The 22959-nt window shown below is 40.6% G+C and overlaps 1 protein-coding gene across 2 annotated transcripts in view; it reads left to right on the top strand.

The window, feature by feature from the left end:
• Nucleotides 1-22959, top strand: part of EPSTI1 (epithelial stromal interaction 1) — a 198141-nt gene that overhangs the window by 112288 nt on the left and 62894 nt on the right. The window contains exons 7-10 of one of the 2 annotated variants that reach the window (XM_040425421.1): nt 14971-15049; nt 16456-16521; nt 19662-19751; nt 19828-19896. In XM_040425421.1, coding sequence (XP_040281355.1) covers nt 14971-15049; nt 16456-16521; nt 19662-19751; nt 19828-19896 — 304 coding nt within the window. The remainder of the gene's footprint in view (nt 1-14970; nt 15050-16455; nt 16522-19661; nt 19752-19827; nt 19897-22959) is intronic. The other variant, XM_040425422.1, reaches the window with a different exon arrangement.

Here is a 22959-nt window from a genome sequence, read left to right as displayed (position 1 = left end):
ACAGCCATTGATCCCTCTTATTCCTGGATTTATACAGGACACCAGGTCTGTGTTACAAACTCTTTCCTCGTTTGAGTGGAAGAGTGAATACATTTGGATTACTGCAGACGTGATGTCACTGTATACGAATATTTCTTATGACCTTGCACTACGATCTTTGCGCTGGTTTCTGTGTACATATAGTGATTGTATGAATGAGTTGCAGGAGTTTATGGAAATAGTGGTGGATTTCCTCCTCAGACACAATTTGTTTATGTTTAACAATACATTTTATTTACAGATATCTGGAGTGTCGATGGGGGCCAAGTTCTCTCCCTCCATAGCCAATATTTTCATGGCATGGTGGGAGAGGAGCTTTCTCCTCATTGACACTCACCCATTCCATGACCGGGTGCAGTGGTATGGTCGCTATATATATGACCTGTTGTTCATTTGGTCTGGTGATGTGGCGGCCATACCACTGTTTGCTGAATATTTGAATTCATGTCTTGACTCTATTTCTTTCAGTGTTCATTATGATCCGGTCTCTATTTATTTTTTGGATTTGTGTCTGAGGGGGTGTGTAACCACACCAGGAATCTGTACTTCCACATATAGGAAGGAATCTTTGGGCAATACGATCCTCCATGCTTCCTCATGTCATCTGCCCCATGTTTTGCATAATATTCCTAAGGGCGAACTAATTCGAACTAGACGTATTTGTTCTGATATAGATACCTTCATATCTGAATCCAATAATATAATCAATAGACTTTCTAAAAGATCATATTCACGCCAGCGGATGACAGAACAGAGACAGTGTATATCTGCTATGGATAGGAGGGAGTTAACTTTTCCAGTTAAGCGACATTCTGATACTCTGAGCAAGCAAAACCATCATAGGAGACATACCACCACCTTTGTCACACAATATAGTGAAGAGTACAGTGAAGTGTGTAAAATTGTCAAGAAGTATTTGCCCGTGCTAAGCTATGATAATCAGTGGTCTGATGTAGTTGTGGGAGGATTGAGATGTGCTGCGCGCAAAGCTCCCACCCTGGGCACTGCAGTCTAATTAGCTCAAGTCTGTTCCAGGAGAAAAAAACACTCCAACCAATGTGGCTAGCAAGCAGAGGTAGTTACAAATGTGGTCATGGCAGGTGCATCTGCTGTGATCACTTTGTGGCGGATGGCGATTTTAAATCAACAGCAAATGGCAAGGATTTTGAAATAATAACATACCTGAACACCAAATATGCGATTTATTTAATTACTTGCGAAGAATGTCAACTACAGTATGTTGGATGTACTTCTAACCAGATTAAACCTAGGATTCGCAAACATATCTCTGATGTTCCCCACCATGGTAACCGCAATGTGTCTGCAGTCAGTCTGCACTTTGCGGTTGTGCATGGGGGAAATACATCAGGACTTAAGGCGCAGGGGATTGAGAGAGTCAGGATGCCTGTGAGAGGGGGAAAATACAAAAGGAAATTATTAAATAGGGAGGCGTTCTGGATGTTTCAGCTAGCTACTTGTCATCCGACTGGCCTCAATAAGAGGCATGATTTAATATTACAGTATTAATAGAGTCGCTCCACTTTGATATTGTTCTGAGCTATATGATTTTAATTGCACACTTTTTGCTAATGTTTATGCATTTTTATACACTGCGTGCAGAATTATTAGGCAAATGAGTATTTTGACCACATCATCCTCTTTATGCATGTTGTCTTACTCCAAGCTGTATAGGCTCGAAAGCCTACTACCAATTAAGCATATTAGGTGATGTGCATCTCTGTAATGAGAAGGGGTGTGGTCTAATGACATCAACACCCTATATTAGGTGTGCATAATTATTAGGCAACTTCCTTTCCTTTGGCAAAATGGGTCAAAAGAAGGACTTGACAGGCTCAGAAAAGTCAAAAATAGTGAGATATCTTGCAGAGGGATGCAGCACTCTTAAAATTGCAAAGCTTCTGAAGCGTGATCATCGAACAATCAAGCGTTTCATTCAAAATAGTCAACAGGGTCGCAAGAAGCGTGTGGAAAAACCAAGGCGCAAAATAACTGCCCATGAACTGAGAAAAGTCAAGCGTGCAGCTGCCAAGATGCCACTTGCCACCAGTTTGGCCATATTTCAGAGCTGCAACATCACTGAAGTGCCCAAAAGCACAAGGTGTGCAATACTCAGAGACATGGCCAAGGTAAGAAAGGCTGAAAGACGACCACCACTGAACAAGACACACAAGCTGAAACGTCAAGACTGGGCCAAGAAATATCTCAAGACTGATTTTTCTAAGGTTTTATGGACTGATGAAATGAGAGTGAGTCTTGATGGGCCAGATGGATGGGCCCGTGGCTGGATTGGTAAAGGGCAGAGAGCTCCAGTCCGACTCAGACGCCAGCAAGGTGGAGGTGGAGTACTGGTTTGGGCTGGTATCATCAAAGATGAGCTTGTGGGGCCTTTTCGGGTTGAGGATGGAGTCAAGCTCAACTCCCAGTCCTACTGCCAGTTTCTGGAAGACACCTTCTTCAAGCAGTGGTACAGGAAGAAGTCTGCATCCTTCAAGAAAAACATGATTTTCATGCAGGACAATGCTCCATCACACGCGTCCAAGTACTCCACAGCGTGGCTGGCAAGAAAGGTTATAAAAGAAGAAAATCTAATGACATGGCCTCCTTGTTCACCTGATCTGAACCCCATTGAGAACCTGTGGTCCATCATCAAATGTGAGATTTACAAGGAGGGAAAACAGTACACCTCTCTGAACAGTGTCTGGGAGGCTGTGGTTGCTGCTGCACGCAATGTTGATGGTGAACAGATCAAAACACTGACAGAATCCATGGATTGCAGGCTTTTGAGTGTCCTTGCAAAGAAAGGTGGCTATATTGGTCACTGATTTGTTTTTGTTTTGTTTTTGAATGTCAGAAATGTATATTTGTGAATGTTGAGATGTTATATTGGTTTCACTGGTAAAAATAAATAATTGAAATGGGTATATATTTGTTTTTTGTTAAGTTGCCTAATAATTATGCACAGTAATAGTCACCTGCACACACAGATATCCCCCTAAAATAGCTAAAACTAAAAACAAACTAAAAACTACTTCCAAAAATATTCAGCTTTGATATTAATGAGTTTTTTGGGTTCATTGAGAACATGGTTGTTGTTCAATAATAAAATTAATCCTCAAAAATACAACTTGCCTAATAATTCTGCACTCCCTGTATGTGCACATGTGTTCCTTGATTGCGCTTTGTGTGCTCCGATCACGTGATCTGCGGATTTTGGGCCAGGTGGTGGGTTAGCACATATGGTGCACTCATTTGAGATTTTGGTGTGTCATGATGAAGGACCCGAATTAAAGAAGGTCTGAAACGCGTAACATTGTATCCTGTTTTGGAAGTTTTTAACTGCTGAAATAAAGAGCCCTCTGTTTTATGCTATGAGCTGGACTTCTAAAGTTTTTTTGGATTTTCGTTGGAACGGCTAAGCCCAGGGGCCGTCGTCCGTGCTCAGCTTAAACATCTAGCAGGTGAGAGCTGCTTTTTCCTAAAACCTCTTTATTACAATAGCCTTATATGCAGATAGAGTGCTCCAATATATTTGCAATTGCGAAATCGGCACTAATGATGCAAATATTTTGCCACAATACGTGCAACTTCACATTTTAACAGGTCTGACTACTTATTAGTGATTGGTGTACTAAGTATTGTTGTGAACTTGTGACATCACAGCTTTATGTATGTATGTATGTATGCATGTATGTAGCATGTATGTATGTACAGTACAGACCAAAAGTTTGGACACACCTTCTCATTCAAAGAGTTTTCTTTATTTTCATGACTATGAAGGCATCAAAATTATGAATTAACACATGTGGACTTATATACATAACAAACAAGTGTGAAACAACTGAAAATATGTCATATTCTAGGTTCTTCAAAGTAGCCACCTTTTGCTTTGATTACTGCTTTGCACACTCTTGGCATTCTCTTGATGAGCTTCAAGAGGTAGTCCCCTGAAATGGTCTTCCAACAGTCTTGAAGGAGTTCCCAGAGATGCTTTGCACTTGTTGGCCCTTTTGCCTTCACTCTGCGGTCCAGCTCACCCCAAACAATCTCGATTGGGTTCAGGTCCGGTGACTGTGGAGGCCAGGTCATCTGGCGCAGCACCCCATCACTCTCCTTCATGGTCAAATAGCCCTTTCTTTCAAAGTTTTCCCAATTTTTCGGCTGACTGACTGACCTTCATTTCTTAAAGTAATGATGGCCACTCGTTTTTCTTTACTTAGCTGCTTTTTTCTTGCCATAATACAAATTCTAACAGTCTATTCAGTAGGACTATCATCTGTGTATCCACCTGACTTTTCCTCAACGCAACTGATGGTCCCAACCCCATTTATAAGGCAAGAAATCCCACTTATTAAACCTGACAGGGCACACCTGTGAAGTGAAAACCATTTCAGGGGACTACCTCTTGAAGCTCATCAAGAGAATGCCAAGAGTGTGCAAAGCAGTAATCAAAGCAAAAGGTGGCTACTTTGAAGAACCTAGAATATGACATATTTTCAGTTGTTTCACACTTGTTTGTTATGTATATAATTCCACATGTGTTAATTCATAGTTTTGATGCCTTCAGTGTGAATCTCCAATTTTCATAGTCATGAAAATAAAGAAAACTCTTTGAATGAGAAAGTGTGTCCAAACCTTTGGTCTGTACTGTATGTATGCATGTATCTAGCATGTATGTATGGACAGCAGAATCTATCAACTACACTATATCACTATCTAATCTACACCGACTATCTCCCACTAACTATCTGTATTATATATATATATATATATATATATATATATATGCTAACTATCTAACTAACTATCTAATGTAATGACACAGGAAAGCACAGAGCACAGCAATAACACTGCTGTCTCTCTAAGGTCTGCAAAATACTGCATACAATGGCTGCTGGGGAGGTTCTTATATAGTAAGGGGTAGGCAACTTTCCTATTGGTTGCTTGGGATGTTGCTAAGCTCAGACAAAGACATTGCAGCCTAAGAGAGGTTACTGGTGAAAAAAAATCCAGAATATTCGAAATTACGAATATATATCACTATATTCTAAATATTCGCAAATTCTCGAAGTGCCGATATTCGGGATTAATATTCGCTATTCGAATATTCGCGCCCAACACTAGTCATAAGAATAGATGCTCCAAAATTGCATGGCAAGTGCAAATAGTTACTAAAAAATGTCAGGATAGGTGACAAATCCTGTGTATCGATATTTTTTTTTTCTTCCTGTTCCTTTTATCTAGCAGTTCAGTATAATCCCAGATACACTAAAAGGGACATTTAGCAAATGTTTTACACCACCATTTTGGTGTAAAAAAGTGGAAAATTATGGTGCACACTATATTTGCACCATAATAGGTGACTTTTCACTTCTGTCGCCACTTCAGAACTGGTAAAAAAAAGTGTGCAGAACTTAGCAGGATATTATTTTCTGGTGCATAGACTGGCTGAGGATGCGACCAAGTTATTCGGAGGCCTGTGTGTCTTAATAAATTTGGCGCATTCTGATCTGTCAGACTTTATACTGGTGATTGTATCGCCAGTCTTAGTATATCTGTCCCTAAGATTTATAGCAACAAATAATCTAGAAAATTGAAGTCTAGACTCTTTGTTTTATAGTCATGTGGCTTTAAGAGAATGCTAAATTTCCAAAGTATGGGACATAGGTATGTAAACTCTTGTTAAGGCCTCTTTCACACCAACGTGTAAGCTCCATGGCCGTATTGCGGACCGCATTTGCGGATCCGCAATACACGGGCGCCGTTCCGTGGGCATTCCGCATCACGGATGCGGACCCATAAACTTGAATAGGTCCGCAAATCCGGAGATGCGGAATTATGCTGAACGGAAGCACGGAACGGAACCCTACGGAAGCACTACGGGGTGCACACATTTGTGTGCAAGAGGCCTAATTCAAGCTATGACAATGTTAAAAATGACCTGTCACCACTCCTGACATTCCTGTTTTAATAGCTATATGCATTCCCTATGTAATACCAATACTGGAGCATCTATTCTTATGGCTCTATGTTGTGCCATCCCTTCATTATTTCTACTAGAAGTTATGAATGAAATGCTAGCTATCTGCAGTAAAAAAGTACAGAGGGGTGGTAACCAGTTAGGGGTGTGTCCCTCTATCCAATCAGTGCTGCTGCTGTCAGAATGTGCAGGTATGCACCCCCAACTGGTTACCACCCCTTTGTACCCTTACTGCAGACTACCTAGAAAGCTAATATATATATTACTGCTTTATTCACAGGCACAATATATCATTATAATGAAACCAGTAATATGTGTTAGCATTCTAAGTATATTAAAACTTCCATTCTAAATTTGATACGGCTGTAGCCTGGAGGTAAGTGGTCAGCCTTGCATGTGGAGATCCCAGGTTTGAATCTTGGGAAAGACTTTCAGATTTTTTTCTTCTCCCCTCCCCCCCCCCCCCTCATTTAACCCATAATAAAAGGCTATAGACTTATCATATTGAAAATTATGTTTTTTTATGCTTAGTAAGCTTATACATATTGCTGGTTTCTTTGTAATCATATATTGTGCCTATGAATGAGGGTCCATTCACACGTCCATAAGTGTTTTGCAGATCCGCAAAACACGGACACCGGCAATGTGCATTCCACAATCTGCGGACTGCACATCGCCGTTACTATATTAGAAATCACCTAATATTGTCCACAATTGCGGACAAGAATAGGACATGTTCTATTTTTTTGCGGAAACGGAAGCACGAATGCGGAAGTGCGGATCCGCAAATGCGGATGTGGACAGCACATTCCGGCTCCATTGAAAAGGAATGGGTCTGCATCCGTTCCGCAAAACTGTGGAACATATGCGGACCAATTTTGCGGATATGTGAATGGACCCTAAAACAGTAATATATTTAGGTTTCTAAGTGTAAAAAAACACTATTCTCAATACAGTAAGGCTATAGCCTTTTAATATGGGTTAAATGAGAGAGAGAAAAAACAAAACAAATATAAGTCTCTTCTGAGACTTGAACTTATTACTAAGCTATAGACTTACGCCACAGAGAAGAAGGTTTTTTCTTTATTTAGAAAGCGAATGCATATTACTGGTGTCTTTGTAATCATATATTGCTCATGTGAATAAACCAGTAAAATATATTAGCTTTCTAAAAAAAGAAATACACACTTCTCAATGTGGTAAGGCAGTAAGTAGTGTATATGATACGTACATGCTAGGACACAACTCCAAACTCAGCATGCTGATGTCTAGCCCTGTCAATCAAGAGGAGGGGTGTGCAGAGTACAGGGGGTGTTACAAAAGCAGTGCTCCAAGGATTCAGCTCGGCTTCCTAGTGCTCCAACTTGTTTATTTGCATATGAATAAAAACACAGATATCTTTGCAGCTGTTTATCATACAGACAAAAGAAAGGTATCATTTTAATCAGCATGATGAGCCCTACCAGGCAGTGTGGTTTACTAGGGATGATCATGCTGACAGAGCCTCTTTAAATAATGCAATGCAATGCAACTATTATGGCAGGCAAACTCTTTTCTCCTTTTTTGAACAGGTTATTACACTTGCAGGTCACATTCACAAAATCCACTGTGGGATGTGAAGATTCATATGTAGGTGATCAATCTGCTAAAATGCGTATTTAGGCACTGGAGGCAAACTCCCACACACATGCTGTAGAGCCAATAAATCCTTTTAGACAGGTTATCTCTACTGGGCTTTCACTACAATTCTCTTTTACATCTTGCCTACTTTTGTATTTGTTCTCTGTGGCCCAGCTTTGGATGGATTTGGGTCAAAGCTGGCTCATTAGTCAGAAACATGTGCTCCTCTTACTACCCTGCCTAAGCTCAGACTGGCTCACTAATCTCTCTAGACTGTTCCTCCCGCTCTATATAAAAAGGATGACACCAGCTCAATCTAGTGGTGGCTGAGGATATTGCCTATTAATACCTTGTGCAAATACAAGCAATATACATATTAAAGCAAATTATATATTCCCCTCATGGTGCCCATGGGTGGCTATATTGCAACCTTTTCCTCACTTGCCTCCTCTGCACAGTTGTCTCCTTTCTAAGCTGGCAAGTCTCTTACATAGCAAACAGTGTGTCTAGAATGAGCACACAGCCAATTGATGAATAATCCTGAAAATGTTTGTATGCATGGGCTCTGACAAGTAATGCTGATTAGGAGCAGAATATGAAAACACATAGGGAAGAAGTTATCATTTGCTATAGTTTTAGTGTCAGTATTAAGGCTTGTTTCACTCCTGCTTTGACAGTTTTTCGCTTTGACAGATTAACTAAAATTGAGTCCAGTGGAGATCTGGCTGAAAACTAGCAAATATGCCGAGAATCAACCGGACAAATACGTCTGTGTGTAGCAGTTTTTGCCTGCCCGATTCCTGCCATTGTATGCCGGAACAGCTTGCTGGAAGGATGTACCAGTAGTGTGAAACAAGCCTAAGTCTGTCTATATTAATAGTGCGCCAGTGGTGCAGAGTAATTATATATTTGGCGCAAGTGCAATGTGGTGTATGCTATGTCTGTGAAATTACTCCAATAAGTTACCTGGCATGGAGATGTGACGTTTTAGAATGTTACACATCATAAATGTATTTAAAGGTGTTTTAATCTGAAATCCTGATCTACTTTTCACTCCACTTCTAAATGTAGCGAGGCTCATCAAATGTTGCAAAATATGACCAAATGCTGCAAAAAAATTGTACATGTGCATCACTTGCGACTTATTTTATGCCACAAAACTGGCATAGCAGATTTTAATAAATGACCCCCATAGGGAGAGATTTTTTGAAACTTTTTAAAGTAGAACTGGCTTAGTTGCCCCTAGCAATCAATCAGATTCCACCTTTCAGCTCCTTTGGAAAATGAAAGGTGAAATTTGGTTGTTATCAGCAACTAAGCCAGTTTTACTTTACACCAGTCTTGATAGATCTCCCCCATACTGCATATTTTAACCCCTTAAAGTGGCACTGTACTTTGGAAAAACTGTAATATGTCATAGAGATTAGCGGGTGTGTCAGCGCTCAGACCCCCACAAATCCAGACTTTTTTCATATGTTGCAATGACATATCAAAGCTTTTCCAAATGTAGAGTGCCACTTTAACCATCTGCCAGGTGCACAAATGATACACTCACCAAGATCACACCACCATATGGGAAAATCGGAAGACCAAAATGTGCACTTCATAAAGAGCTCTGTCAACCCTTTTCCACATGTGCCTGTTTTACTTGATACAATATAACTTATTTTCCTGAATAGTTTATTATATCTTTAGTTTTAGGCAAATTACTCCCTCCTGATGATTTAAAAGCAGGTCAATTATTTAGCTAACAGGCAGAAAACTAGGCTTTTATGTGCTTTTGAAGAGGCTCTCCAGAGTGTAATAATGAAAGCAATTTATTGAATGCCTATGAGCTTGCTTTCCAAGCTGTGCACATTAATCTAACCGTGCTTGCTTGTGTAAAGTGTGCAAACAGATTGCACCAGCTAATTGGGATCGCACTTTGCCTTATGAATGCAAACATAATATCAATTGATGTATGCCAATGTGAGACTAGCAAAACATTTTAAGAGTTTATTGTTATTTTTTCTATTTGTATGGCTCATTTATTTGAATAGTTGCTAGTGATTTTTACATGTTTCAATACATAAAAACACTTATTTTAAGTATAATTTTATTTTTACAAATATGATGATGACATAGCTGTTTAGTGAATACTTTAAGTATCAAAGGCAACCTATGCTATAGCCCAATCTTCTTGATGATAATTAGAAATATAGAAAACCTTTTCTTATAACCCAGTAAAAAGCGATCAATAATATGAATAGCGTGTCTGTAGACTGCCCCCTGAGATCTATACTCTATGAACACTGTTTTATGTGTGTTCTCTGTGCCCAAACTTTTCACTTTGATGATGTCACTACTGAGACAGCACTAACCCGACTAAACCCTTCTTCACAAACTGGTGCTCCGAGGTAACATAAGCATCACATCCACATACTAGCCATAACCTGCCTTATCCAACTCCAGCATTTCCCATGTTATTCTTTGCTCATGCATGATGCAACCAAAATGCTAAACCATGCTGTTCTCATAGTATGCCTTAACTATTGCAACACCCTTTATCAACCTCCCTTCTCTTACCTTAAAATTAAGAATGAGCAAATCCAAACTGACGAAGTGGAATTCGATCTGAATTTCAGGAAAAATTTGATTATCACTGAAGCCAAATTTCCTTGCGCTTCATGGTAACGAATTATAAAATGGCTGCTGCACGTGTGAGGACATGGAGAAAGGAACTCTAGGAAGGCGGGATCACCCATAATGCCATGCATGCAGCTAATAAGCAGCCAGCCAGCCCTGTGATGTCACAGCCTAATAAATAGCGTCAGCCATCTTAGATTCTGCCATTTACCAGGGAACTTAGTGCAGGGAGAGACGTGTCTGCAGGCGCTAGGGACAGTGATAGAAAAAACGTAATTGCTCTAAAAAAAACGATTTACAAATGCAGGGCAAGATTATTCAGGGTGTAGGGAAAGGATAGGGAGGAATTATTCCACAGCATTTATGTTGAACAGGGTTCAGTAGGGGAGGTTACAGCCTGGGTAATAGGAACATTCCTATTACACCTTGCTGCATTGACTGGGGATCCAAATTGGCATTATACAGCTCTGTAATTCCAGAAAATCGTTCTTATTAGGGTGCAAGTGCTGTTTGAAGCAGGCATTAACGGGGTTTATTACAAGGAAATATTTCTACGTCTTTTTTGCCCTTGTGTGGTGCAGTTATATGTTCTAAAGCATTTTTTGGCTTGTATTAGTGGGAAAAAATGGCTTATTAGCCGTTGTGTGGTGAAGTGCTAAAATTACAGCCCCTTTTTGTCGTGTATTAGTGGCAAAAGTAAAATATATTTGCCATTCAGTGGTGCAGTTATATGTTCTAAAGCCCTTTTTGTCATGTATTGGTTGAAAAAGAAAAAATATATTTGCCGGTCAGCGGTGCAGTTATATGTTCGAAAGCCCTTTTTTAGCGTGCATTAGTGGCAAAAAAATATATATTATTTGCCGTTCACCGGTGCAGTGTGCAGTTATGTGTTCTAAAGCACTTTTTTGCGCATATTAGTGGCACAAAAAAAAGTATTTGCCATTGTGTGGTGAAGTGAGAAAATTGCAGCCCTTTTTGGCATGTATTAGTGGCAAAAAATATACTGTATTTTCCTGCGTATAAGACTACTTTTTAACACATGAAAATCTTCTCGAAAGTCGGGGGTCGTCTTATACGCCGGGTGTCTTCTCATATGCCGGTATACGGCGTGCTGAAACTTACTTCCTAGCCGGACTGGAGAAGCTGTCCTTCTCCAGCTTCAGGGACAGGCACCCTCTAGCTGAGCCACTGTGCGCTGCATCCCGGCCAGCCGCTCCTGAAGCAGCCCCCTCTCCCTGCTCTCAATGGTTTTCTCATGCCGGCAGTATCACATTGCGTACTACCGCTCAGATCGTCTTGAAGACAGGGAGGGCTGGACAGGAAGGGAGAGCTGACCCACCCAATCCAAGCAGGCTTTGTATGCAGTGTGCACAGAAAATACCGGTACATCGCTTGCTGTGATTGGCTGGTTGTTGTATACTGGGTTGGATTGGCAATTCTGAGGGAAGGCAGGGGGAAGCAGGAGCATCTGCACTTCAGCCAATTCTAATGTTGGAACGGCGGATCTCTAATGAAGTTTGGTGTGCATCTTATCTGTGGTGAAAAAACAGAGTCTATCTGGGGAGCAGATACATGTGGTGGTGAATACAGTACAGCACCAGTATCTGTACTGGTTCATACAGTACAGCACCAGTACATACAGTACAGTATACAAATGGCTAACAGTCAAGACCCCATCATGGCTCTACCAGCAAGAAGAAAGAAATATGAAGCCAGTTTCAAACTTAAAGTTGTAAACTTTGCCATGGAACATAATAACTGCGCTGCTGCAAGACAATATGGAGTAACAGAAAAGATGGTTCGGGACTGGAAAGCAAATGAAAAAGCATTAAAGAGTATGCCAAGGGGTAAGTGTCCATTAAGAAGAGGCACCCCACATTGGCCAGAACTCGAAAAACATGTTGCAGACATTGTGAATGAGCATCGCCAAAACGGTTATGTAGTGACACAAAATAAAATACGTTTGTTTGCACTTCAGTGGGCCAAATCTAACCCAGATCACAGCAACAGATTTAAGGCTACTGTATCCTGATGTACTAGATTCTTGGAAAGGCATAATATGGTACTGAGGCAAAAAACGAAAATTGCACAACAATTACCTGCAGATCTTGATGACAAAATAAATGGTGTTGGAAGAGGGGTAGTTTTATACGGCGAGTATAGCCCAAACCCTATATTTTAACTCGAAAAGTTGGGGGTCATCTTATACGCCCAGTCGTCTTATGCGCTGGAAAATACGGGTATATTTGCCGTTCAGCGGTGCAGTTATATGTTCTAAAGCCCCTTTTGGTGTGTATTAGTGACAAAAATATATATATTTGCCTTTCAGCGGTGCAGTTATATGTTGTAAAGCCCTTTTTGGCGTGTATTGGTGGCAAAAAAATATATATTATTTGCCGTTCAGCGGTGCAGTTATATGTTCTAAAGCCTTTTGTGGCATGTATAAGTGGGAAAAAGTGAGGGCCTATTTGCCGATCAGCAGTGCAGTTATATGTTCTAAAGCCTTTTGTGGCGTGTATTAACGAAAAAAGAAAAAATATATTTGCCGATCAGCAGTGCAGTTATATGTTCTAAAGCCTTTTGTGGCGTGTATTAGTGGAAAAAGAAAAAATATATTTGCCAGTCAGAGGTGCAGTTATATGTTTTAAAGTCATTTGTGGCGAGTATTAGCGGAAAAAGAAAAAATATATTTGCCGATCAGCAGTGCAGTTATATGTTCTAAAGCCTTTTGTGGCGTGTATTAGTGGAAAAAGAAAAAATATATTTGCCGTTCAGCGGTGCAGTTATATGTTCTAAAGCCTTTTGTGTCGTGTATAAGTGGAAACAAATAAGGGACTATTTGCCGTTCAGCAGTGCAGTTATGTTCTAAAGCCCTTTTGTGGAGTGTATAAGTGGAAAAAAGAAAAATATATTTGCAGTTCAGTGGTGCAGTTATATGTTCTAAGGCGGATGCTCAACAGACAGGATCCTTTTTTTGGGGGTTATTGTTCTGACAGATCAGAGGAAAGGTAAAATAATCAGTGACGTCAACACAAACTTACTGCTGACTCCCTCTCCACTCTGTCGGGGGGCTCTACTTGTATAAGCGTTTAATAGAACAGGTTTTGTAGTCATCTATGTGGAATCAGCTGACGACGGTGTAAAAGGAGTGTGCTTCTTCTTGGCGCTAACTTCGACCTGTAAGGCTGAGTTCATACTTGAGTTATTTGGTCAGTTTTGGCCCCATGACTGCCCAAATAAGTGAAGTGTGCAGTGATTCTAAGAGCGACGCCTGTCATCTGCATTGTATATGGACTCATAGTATTATTTCACTACTAAAGCAGACTCCCCATGCGTGTTACTGCAAGGCAAAATGTTCTACACCAGTATAAAGGCTCTTTGCAACCAGGAAATAGATGTTTTTTAACAAAATTTGCAGTGAATATATTCGGATCGAACCAAATTTTAAAAAAATAAATCGGCGAACCGGCGAATTGAATTTTTGAAAAATTCAATCATCTCTACTTAAGATTAAGGTTAAATTGTCCTCCAAGCTGCGGCCTGCACCACCCAGCCGGCCAAGCCCATAATTTTCTTTGTGCAGCTTTTGGCACAAGACGGTGGATGTGGTCTGCTGTACATTGCTATCCACACCATTTGCCCCTACCCTAAATGCCAAAACTCTGTGATAAGATGGCTACACACATTAGACTGCTGTTAGCAAAACACTTTTTCGGTCAACAGCTATCTTATCCAACTTTTACACTCCTATGTACTCACAAACGCTTGGCTCAACAGGGTTTATCTACCCAGAACAAAAGTATCAGGCATTTGAAATTAATTTCTTATCTTCCCTGACACCAGCTATTGGGGGAGAGTTAGGTGCCCCCATACGTATTTGATGGTCAGCCGAAATCAGTGGATTGATCCAACATTTATCTATTGTGTACGGCCAACTTTAGTCTGGCTGGCTACCCATTACTGTGAATCACAATCAATCTTAGCTTTACCAAGCTTCTCCTAAGTGCCTACTAACACATTATCCTGGACTTCCACTACTCGTCTACCATGCAAAACCTTTAAACAATAGACATTTTCCTATTCCAGTAAGTACAGTATATGTGTTATTCTGGTATTAAAACAGGGTTTGGCATTTAAATATCAAAAGAAAAACTAAAATGTTTGTATTTGTAATTTGACTCAAAAGGTGAATTTTAAAACAAGTTTTGTTTTTGTCCTTATTTATGACTTATAGATGGTGATGATCATTTCACACATTCCACCATGATCTTGGTGTACAACATTTTTTTTTAGTTTGTGTTGATATAGTACTATAACTGATATAGTATTATATAAATGGTTGTAAAAGAAGTAAGAATCACAAGACAATCATTTCTAGTCAATCTTTCTCGATGACACTGGGGATTTTCTTATACCCATACCTGCCTTTTATTCTTTAAATATTATACAGGATGAAGCAGAATAGGATATTAGCTATATAGTTTCTGCAACTGATTGATAGCCAAACCAAAAAAATTGTTAGGCCCATAAATTATATTTTTCATACAATTTATTTATTAAACTGAGAAGCTTAACACATTTGTTCTGAAAATGATAAAATGACCAACTGAGGCATAATTTTGTTAACAAAAAATATTCAAAATCTAGAAAATTGTGTAATATTCATATGTTATTTTACTTTTAACTAGGAGAAACAATCACTTTTTGGATCGATTTCAACCTACAAACAATACAAATGACAGACGTTTCGGACAACTGAATGAATGGGTAAATAGCTGTGATTAAACTCTAACACAGTCCATCAATAATACACAAAATTATTTAAAGAGGTTGTCTCATGAAGGCAATTAGTGCGCATGGATATTATAGAGGCGGCTTCCCACTCAGGACCACCCTCTATGAGTAAGAACAATCAGGACCCTTTTTTTTTAAAGACGTTATCTTAGTGAGACAAGAACTCCACACACAGTATTTTTTCAGCATTTCAGAAATTCTAAAAACTGGCATGAATTCCAGCTATTCTAAAAAATGCCATGAATTTCAAGCATTTCTCAAAGCAGTTTTACACGCATTTTTGGTGGTGGTTTTTTATTTGTAACATTAATTTTTTATGGCATGGAGAAACCTATGGAAAAACATACTTAATCCAGAGCATGCTGTGTTGCCATGAAAAACACTGCCAAATAGTCACGTGTTTGAGTCGGCATTGGTGTAATTTGAACCAAATTTATCAAATGTCCCACATTGTTAAATAATTTATCTTCAAATCTAACACGTTTGTCTAGAAATATTACTCCAGTTTTTAAACTACACTGCCCTATTGGAGTGATTCTGCAACTTTTTTGCGATTTTTAAAAAAAAGTCTCAATGATAAGTCTGGAGTGAAAATCATTAACATAGCTAACCACGTCCACTTTTCAAATGTTGTTTAGGTATAAAAATAAAGTATCAAAATGTATCAACTCATGAACATTAATTATTTTACCAAGGCATGAACATCCATAGCTTTTTTAAAAGAATATTCCCACTGTTGAATCATCCCATTTTTTTTTACTTATTAATTGTGCTATTCTTAAAGGGATTCTGTCATGACATTTGAGGCCTATAACCTAAACATATGGCCAGGTCCGTACTAATAACCTGAATCCGAAACTGCCCTTATTAAATCTGCCTGTGGCTCTATTAGCACATAAAACAGTTTTTTATAACCTGTCATTCACCTACCTAAGGTGCCCAAGGGGACGTCGCTTCATACAGTGTGCCCGGCTGGACCCATCTCCGTCTGGTGCCCAGCGCTGCCTTCCCTGTTGAAATCACCACCCTCCCTGTCTATAGTGCCGCCTTCCTCACCTCAGCGCCGCCTCCGCAATCGTCCGGTCCCTCTGTCAGATCCCGCGCGTTCGCACTAGGCATAACCTGAGGGACCGGACGATTGCGGAGGCGGCGCTGAGGTGAGGAAGGCGGCACTATAGACAGGGAGGGCGGTGATTTCAATAGGGAAGGCGACGCTGGGCACCAGACGGAGATGGGTGCAGATAGAAGACAATAGAAGACAATTCACACTTTGAGAAAATAGATGGTATAGATAAATAGCCATATACACTGATTTCTTTACTTCTTCCAATTGACCCATAATGATACCAAAGTTACAGTGTGCTTGATTTACATTGCAGGCTACTAATCAAGAACAAGATGAGGACTGGAAGTCAGAACAAGCGCTGAAACGTTCTCATAAAATGGTATGACTATATACATAATAGAGCATAATAGAGCATAAAAAATAAAAATGTCAGATAGATGCTAATCCAGACTTTTCTTCATCTCTTTCTGGTTTAATATAAATTTGGTTCTGATTCTGTAATACAGGTCTTTGTCCTTCTGAATGTTTACAAAAAAGGTAGGCAGCCTTGATTGATCCTGATAGGGGTTGTCCAACCTTTTGTACTAGAATGCTGCTTAATGTGGCAGTAGGGTATCTCAACTCTTTCTCTCCCTGGTACTTCTGGCTGGCACAGTCATAGCTGGACATTTTATAACCTGGCCAAAGATTCAGTTTGTTCATACAGTAGACACACACAACTTAATTTGTTCCCCCTATAAAATATAATGTAACAACCATACCATTTTACTGCACTACTGCTATAGCGTACACATTCATAGTGCCGCTATACCACACACTTTTTCCATTAGTTTCAGTAGTTTGATATACAGGTGCTTCTCAATACATTTCAATATCCTCATAAAGTTATTTATTTAAGTAATTCAATAAAAAATGTGAAACTCACATAATATTTAGGTTTATTACACACAGAGTGAGCTATTGCAAGCGTTTATTTCTTCTAGCGCTGATGATTATGGCTTACAGCTAATAATAAAAAAAAAAGTCTGTATCTCCGAAAATTTTTATATTGTGAAAAAGTTTAATATTGTAGACTCATGGTGTCACACTCTAATCAGCTAACACCTGCAAAGGTTTACTAAACCTTTAAATGATCCCTCATTCTGGTTCAGCAGACTACACAATAATGGGAAAGATTGCTAACCCTGACGGTTGTCCAGAAGACAGTCATTGACACCTTTCGCAAGAATCGTAAGCCACAAAATGTCATTGCTAAAGAAGCTGGCTGTTAACAGAGTGCTGTATCCAAGCATATTAATTGAAAGTTGAGTTGTATTTTCAAGAAAAGGCCACTCAATAATTTGGAGGAGATTCACAAGGTGTGGACTGGTACTGGAGTCAGTGCTTCAAGAGCCACCACATACAGATGTATCCAGAACATGGGCTACAACTGTCACATTCCTTGTGTCAAGCCACTCATGACCCAGAGACGATGTCAGAAGCATCTTATCTGGGCTCAGGAAAAAAAGGTCTGGACTGTTGTCAGTGGTCCAAAGTTCTGTTTTCAGATGAAAGTATATTTTGCATTTCATTTGGAAATCAAGATCCAGAGTCCGTAGGAAGAGTGGGGATGCACACAATCCAAGTTGCTTGAGGTCCAGTGTGAAGTGTCCACAGTCAGTGATGGTTTGGGGAGCCATGCCATCCGTTGGTGTTGGTCCATTGTGCTTTATTAAGGCCAAATTGAGCAAAGCCATCTATCAAGATATTTTAGAGTACTTCATGCTTCCTTCTGCTGACAAGCTTTATGTAGATGCTGATTTAATTTCCCAGCAGGACTTGGCACCTGCCCACACTGCCAAAAGTACCAATACCAGGTTTAATAACCACGGTATCACTGTGCTTGATTGGGCAGCAAACTCTCCTGATTTAAACCCCATAGATTCTCTATTGTCAAGAGAAAGATGAGAGACACCAGAGCCAACAATGCAGACGAGCTGAAGGCCGCTACCAAACCAAACTTAGATTCTATAACACCCCAGCAGTGCCGCAGGCTGATCGCTTCCATGCCACGCCTCATTAATACAGTAAGGCCTCATCCATATGAATGTAAGCCATCTGTGCCCATGCTGCAGAATACTAATAGCGGTCCGCAATGCACAGGCACTGGCTGTGTGAATCCTGTATTGTGGCGAGGACGCATTAACTTGAATGGGTCCGAAATCCACAATATACGGCAAAAGATAGGACATGTCCTATTTTTTGCGGTGCTGAAGCACGGAACCCAAAGCCCATTGAAGCGCTTCCGTGGGCTTCCAATCCATGCCTCCGCTCTGTATCTTGCGTATTGTGTACCCATTCAAGTCAATAGGTCTGCAACCGTGATATGGAATTCACACTGAATTTCAATTTCTCATAGAATACAATGTACATGACCTACGGTGCAGATTTTCTGCACGCCAATCCACGTGGAATACCCATAGGCAATCCTGATTGTGTGCATTTAGCCTTAAGAAACAGGGGTAATCTAATGGAAATAAATGGAAAGAACAAAGTTTGAAACAGAACTGAGAGGGAAAAAAAGTAACAGCATGTAAATCAAGCGCAGGAGCTCTAGGTGAATTCATTAGAATCGTTCTTATAGTCACACCTGTTCATCTAGAACCAAAGAATAGAAAAGTATATCTGCAGCAGTTAGGTACATTTCCTTAATGGCATTATTCTGCAACAGACTAGTAATACTTAGTTCCACTAAGACATTTCCCTTTCATTGATCCACAAAATAGAATAGATTTTTCTTTGTGAAATGAATAAAACATGGTGCAACCTTTGCAACAATAAAACTGCTGAAATATCACATGTTAAACAGCCACATTGATCAGTTTTATTTACACATAGTTTCAGGCTTCAGGTAGTATTCTTAGTAAACAGTGCAGGGTTTTTTTTTTTGCAATTCTTCGACATGAGAGAAAGAAAGAAAAAAAAGGTTGATTTATATTTGGTGAGCATATCTGAATACACTGCTCGAAAAAAGGGACACTTACATGTCAGATCTCGATGAACGAAAGATTCAGGTTGAACATCTTTTCTGATATAAATGTTGTCATTTGAATTTGTTATTGGAAAAAAATGCCATTTTTTACTTGAAATGTTTTCAGCGCTACTAGGGAGCTTGAACATCCATATTCTTATTGCTGGTATAAAACACTGAAATACTTTTGTATGGAATGTAGTATTACCTGGCAGTTTACAGAGACATCTTAGCTTTAAGACCCTGGGCAGGGTCCAATGAACTTCTGTAGAAGACAGACCTGGAGGCCATTATTAGGTCTCAAACTGCCATGGCAGTCGTGTCGTTGGGGGAATACAGAGGAAGTCCCCTCCATCTATCAACCACTTAGATGCCTCATTCGTTATTGGCCACGGCACACATTGTCTGCCGGATCTGCTGGTTGAAACACCCAGCCGCAGGTCTGAAAGAAGCCTGACTTTAGCTACATATTTAGTAATGTCACCCATTATTAATTATTCTTCCCCCAGGGAAAGATCGAGGACCAGGCTGTTAAACAAGAGCGGACAATGCAGAAGATGAGAGAAATGGAGAGTGAGGATGAATGGGAGCCAAACGGAGTAATTATTTTACCTTTTCTTCTACTTGATTTATTATGTCACCCAAGTAATAAACTATAAAGTATTTATCCTGCAGGCTGTTAATCAGGAACAAGATGAGGACGACTTGATGTTACAGCAAGCACTTAAAGATTCACTCTTAACGGTATGTTGATTTTGTATTTTACATATCTACATGGACCACATAACAGCAGTCATATGGTAATAATGAACAGTCATTCTGTTTTCCAAAATGAGTACTATTGGATTTGGTACCAGCCAAGCACATAAACAGGTTATTTAAATATACAGTACTATGGAACTACATATGGAAATTGTAATTGAATCATGAAAATAGAATATGTATTTCAAAAATGGTGCATGTCAATTAAATCAGCATATGAAGAATTATCAATTTAAAACAATTCCAGTAAACCATACATAAAGAAATACTTTTGCCCAGAAATAGCTTTATTACATTACAATAAGGCTAAGAGAGCCTTATTGTTACTAAATTTCACTAAAATTCATCTCATCATCAGGTAGTAATAAAATAACACAGTCATCATAATTGTATATCTAGCCTATTAAGTACTGAGAGCCATTTGAAGGAATTTTCTGTATTTATTTAAATAAAGCTTAACTAAGTACTCTGGCCATTTTTTGGACGTATAAGGCTAGTTTCACACTAGCGCTAAAATGTTCTGAAAGGCTGTTCTGGTAGGGGAACGGCATACTGTGGTTCATCACATCCAGCATAGCTAGAAAGTGCCGTAGCACTTCCAGGCCCCATTGACTATAATGGGACCCAGTGGGCATCTGGCCTGTTTTCATTATTAGTTTCGAGATTCGCCCGGACAAATACCACTGCAAGCAACAGTTTTTGCCTGGCCAAATTCTGGCACTAATGCTGGAAACAGGCTGGATCTATGCGGGGTTCCATTATAGGCAGGCTGTTTCTCTACCAGAACAGCCTGATGGAATATTTTTGCGCTAGTGTGAAACTAGCCTAATAGTAATTCACCAGCAATATACCAACAGTGTAATCCATACAATTTGAACTATTTTATTATGTGCAGCTATGTCATGTGGTCCACAGTCTGACTACCTGTCCAGAATTTGCTCTCATGTGCAGTGTCAGTACAATGAGTTATAAAACTCCCCTAACTCACACTAGCTATCTGTACTATCTGTGCATGCTGTGAGTCAAATCTTCAGTGTATTTCTATGAGATGCAGCTTCACACTGCTCTACTTACCCTCCTACTTGTAAGAGCTGACAAGTAAAACTCATCACAAGCAGGAGGCAGAGGAAACAGGCCAAAGCTGCAACACATAGGAATAGTGTATAGGAATACAGTGAGACTCTACAGTGTGAGTTAGGGTACTTTCACACTAGCGTTAGAAGAATCCGGCAGGCAGTTTCGTTGCCGGAACTGCCTGCCGGATCCGGAAATCCGTTTGCAAACAGAGATCATGTTTGATCATGACAGAGATCATTGCAATACCGGATCCGTCTCTCCGGTGTCATCCAGAAAATCGGATGCGGTATTTATCTTTTTCACAGAGTTAAAGTCCTGCACATGCGCAGACCGGGAAACCGGATCTGTTTTTCCGGGACACTTGGTACCGGATCCGGCATTAATACATTTCAATGGAAATTAATGCCGGATCCAGCAATCAGGCAAGTGTTCCGGAGTTTTGGCCAGAGAAAATACAACAGCATGCTGAGGTATTTTCTCCGGCCAAATACCGAAAAAGGGACTGAACTTTCCATTTAGAATGCATTAGGACAAAACTGATGCGTTTTTTTCCGGTATTGAGCCCCTAGGACGGAACTCAATGCCGGAAAACTTTAACGCTAGTGCGAAAGTACCCTTAGGGGACAGAAGCTCTATGTCAGTGTGTCAGTGCTCTACCACTTGCTGCCATTAGATAGGACTCAGAGCAGAGTAAGTGCAGTGTGTGAAGACTGTATCTGAATAACTGGAGGCTTAATGTAGATTGAATTATAGGAACTGTATCAGCCCACTCAACTCATGAGAGAGCACCATCCTTAAAGACCCGACACCCACCATACATGTACAGTACAGACCAAAAGTTTGGACACACCTTCTCATTCAAAGAGTTTTCTTTATTTTCATGACTATGAAGGCATCAAAACTATAAATTAACACATGTGGAATTATATACATAACAAACAAGTGTGAAACAACTAAAAATATGTCATATTCTAGGTTCTTCAAAGTAGCCACCTTTTGCTTTCATTACTGCTTTGCACACTCTTGGCATCTCTTGGCATTCTCTTGATGAGCTTCAAGAGGTAGTCACCTGAAATGGTCTTCCAACAGTCTTGAAGGAGTTCCCAGAGATGCTTAGCACTTGTTGGCCCTTTTGCCTTCACTCTGCGGTCCAGCTCACCCCAAACTATCTCGATTGGGTTCAGGTCCGGTGGCTGTGGAGGCCAGGTCATCTGGCGCAGCACCCCATCACTCTCCTTCATGGTCAAATAGCCCTTACTTTCAAAGTTTTCCCAATTTTTCGGCTGACTGACTGACCTTCATTTCTTAAAGTAATGATGGCCACTCGTTTTTCTTTACTTACAGTAGGTGTTTGTGACATTGTGTTTTCAGCACGACAGCGTCGCGCTGATACTCGGCGACGTGGTGCCGAGATCTCGCACTCACTGGGATAGCGACAGCACATCCCAGCAAGCGCGTCATAGAAGAGGCGGGAGATCCGACTTGGATTCCCGCCAATTCTACACGTGTGCGGCGTTTGTTATGAATCCTGAGGGGGAAGTCCCCGCCGGATTTTAAATAAAAATCCGGCCTGGGTCCCGCCCTCAGGAGCATACCGGGCCCTTAGGTCTGTTATGGGTTGTAAGGAGAGCCCCCCCTACGCCGAAAAAAACGGCGTAGGGGGTCCCCCTACAATCCATACCAGACCCGTATCCAAAGCACGCTACCCGGCCAGCCAGGAAGGGAGTGGGGACGAGCGAGCGCCCCCCCCCCTCCTGAGCCGTACCAGGCTGCATGCCCTCAACATGGGGGGTTGGGTGCTCTGGGGCAGGGGGCGCACTGCGGCCCCCCCACCTCAGAGCACCCTGTCCCCATGTTGATGAGGACAGGGCCCCTTCCCGACAACCCTGGCCGTTGGTTGTCGGGGTATGCGGGCGGGAGGCTTAACGGAATCTGGGAGCCCCCTTTAATAAGGGGGGCCCCCAGATA

Source organism: Bufo bufo, chromosome 3 (assembly GCF_905171765.1).
Source record: "Bufo bufo chromosome 3, aBufBuf1.1, whole genome shotgun sequence".
Classification (NCBI taxonomy): Eukaryota; Metazoa; Chordata; class Amphibia; order Anura; family Bufonidae; genus Bufo; species Bufo bufo.
Note: the sequence above shows the minus strand (reverse complement) of the source record. Positions and strands in the feature narration are given on the sequence as shown.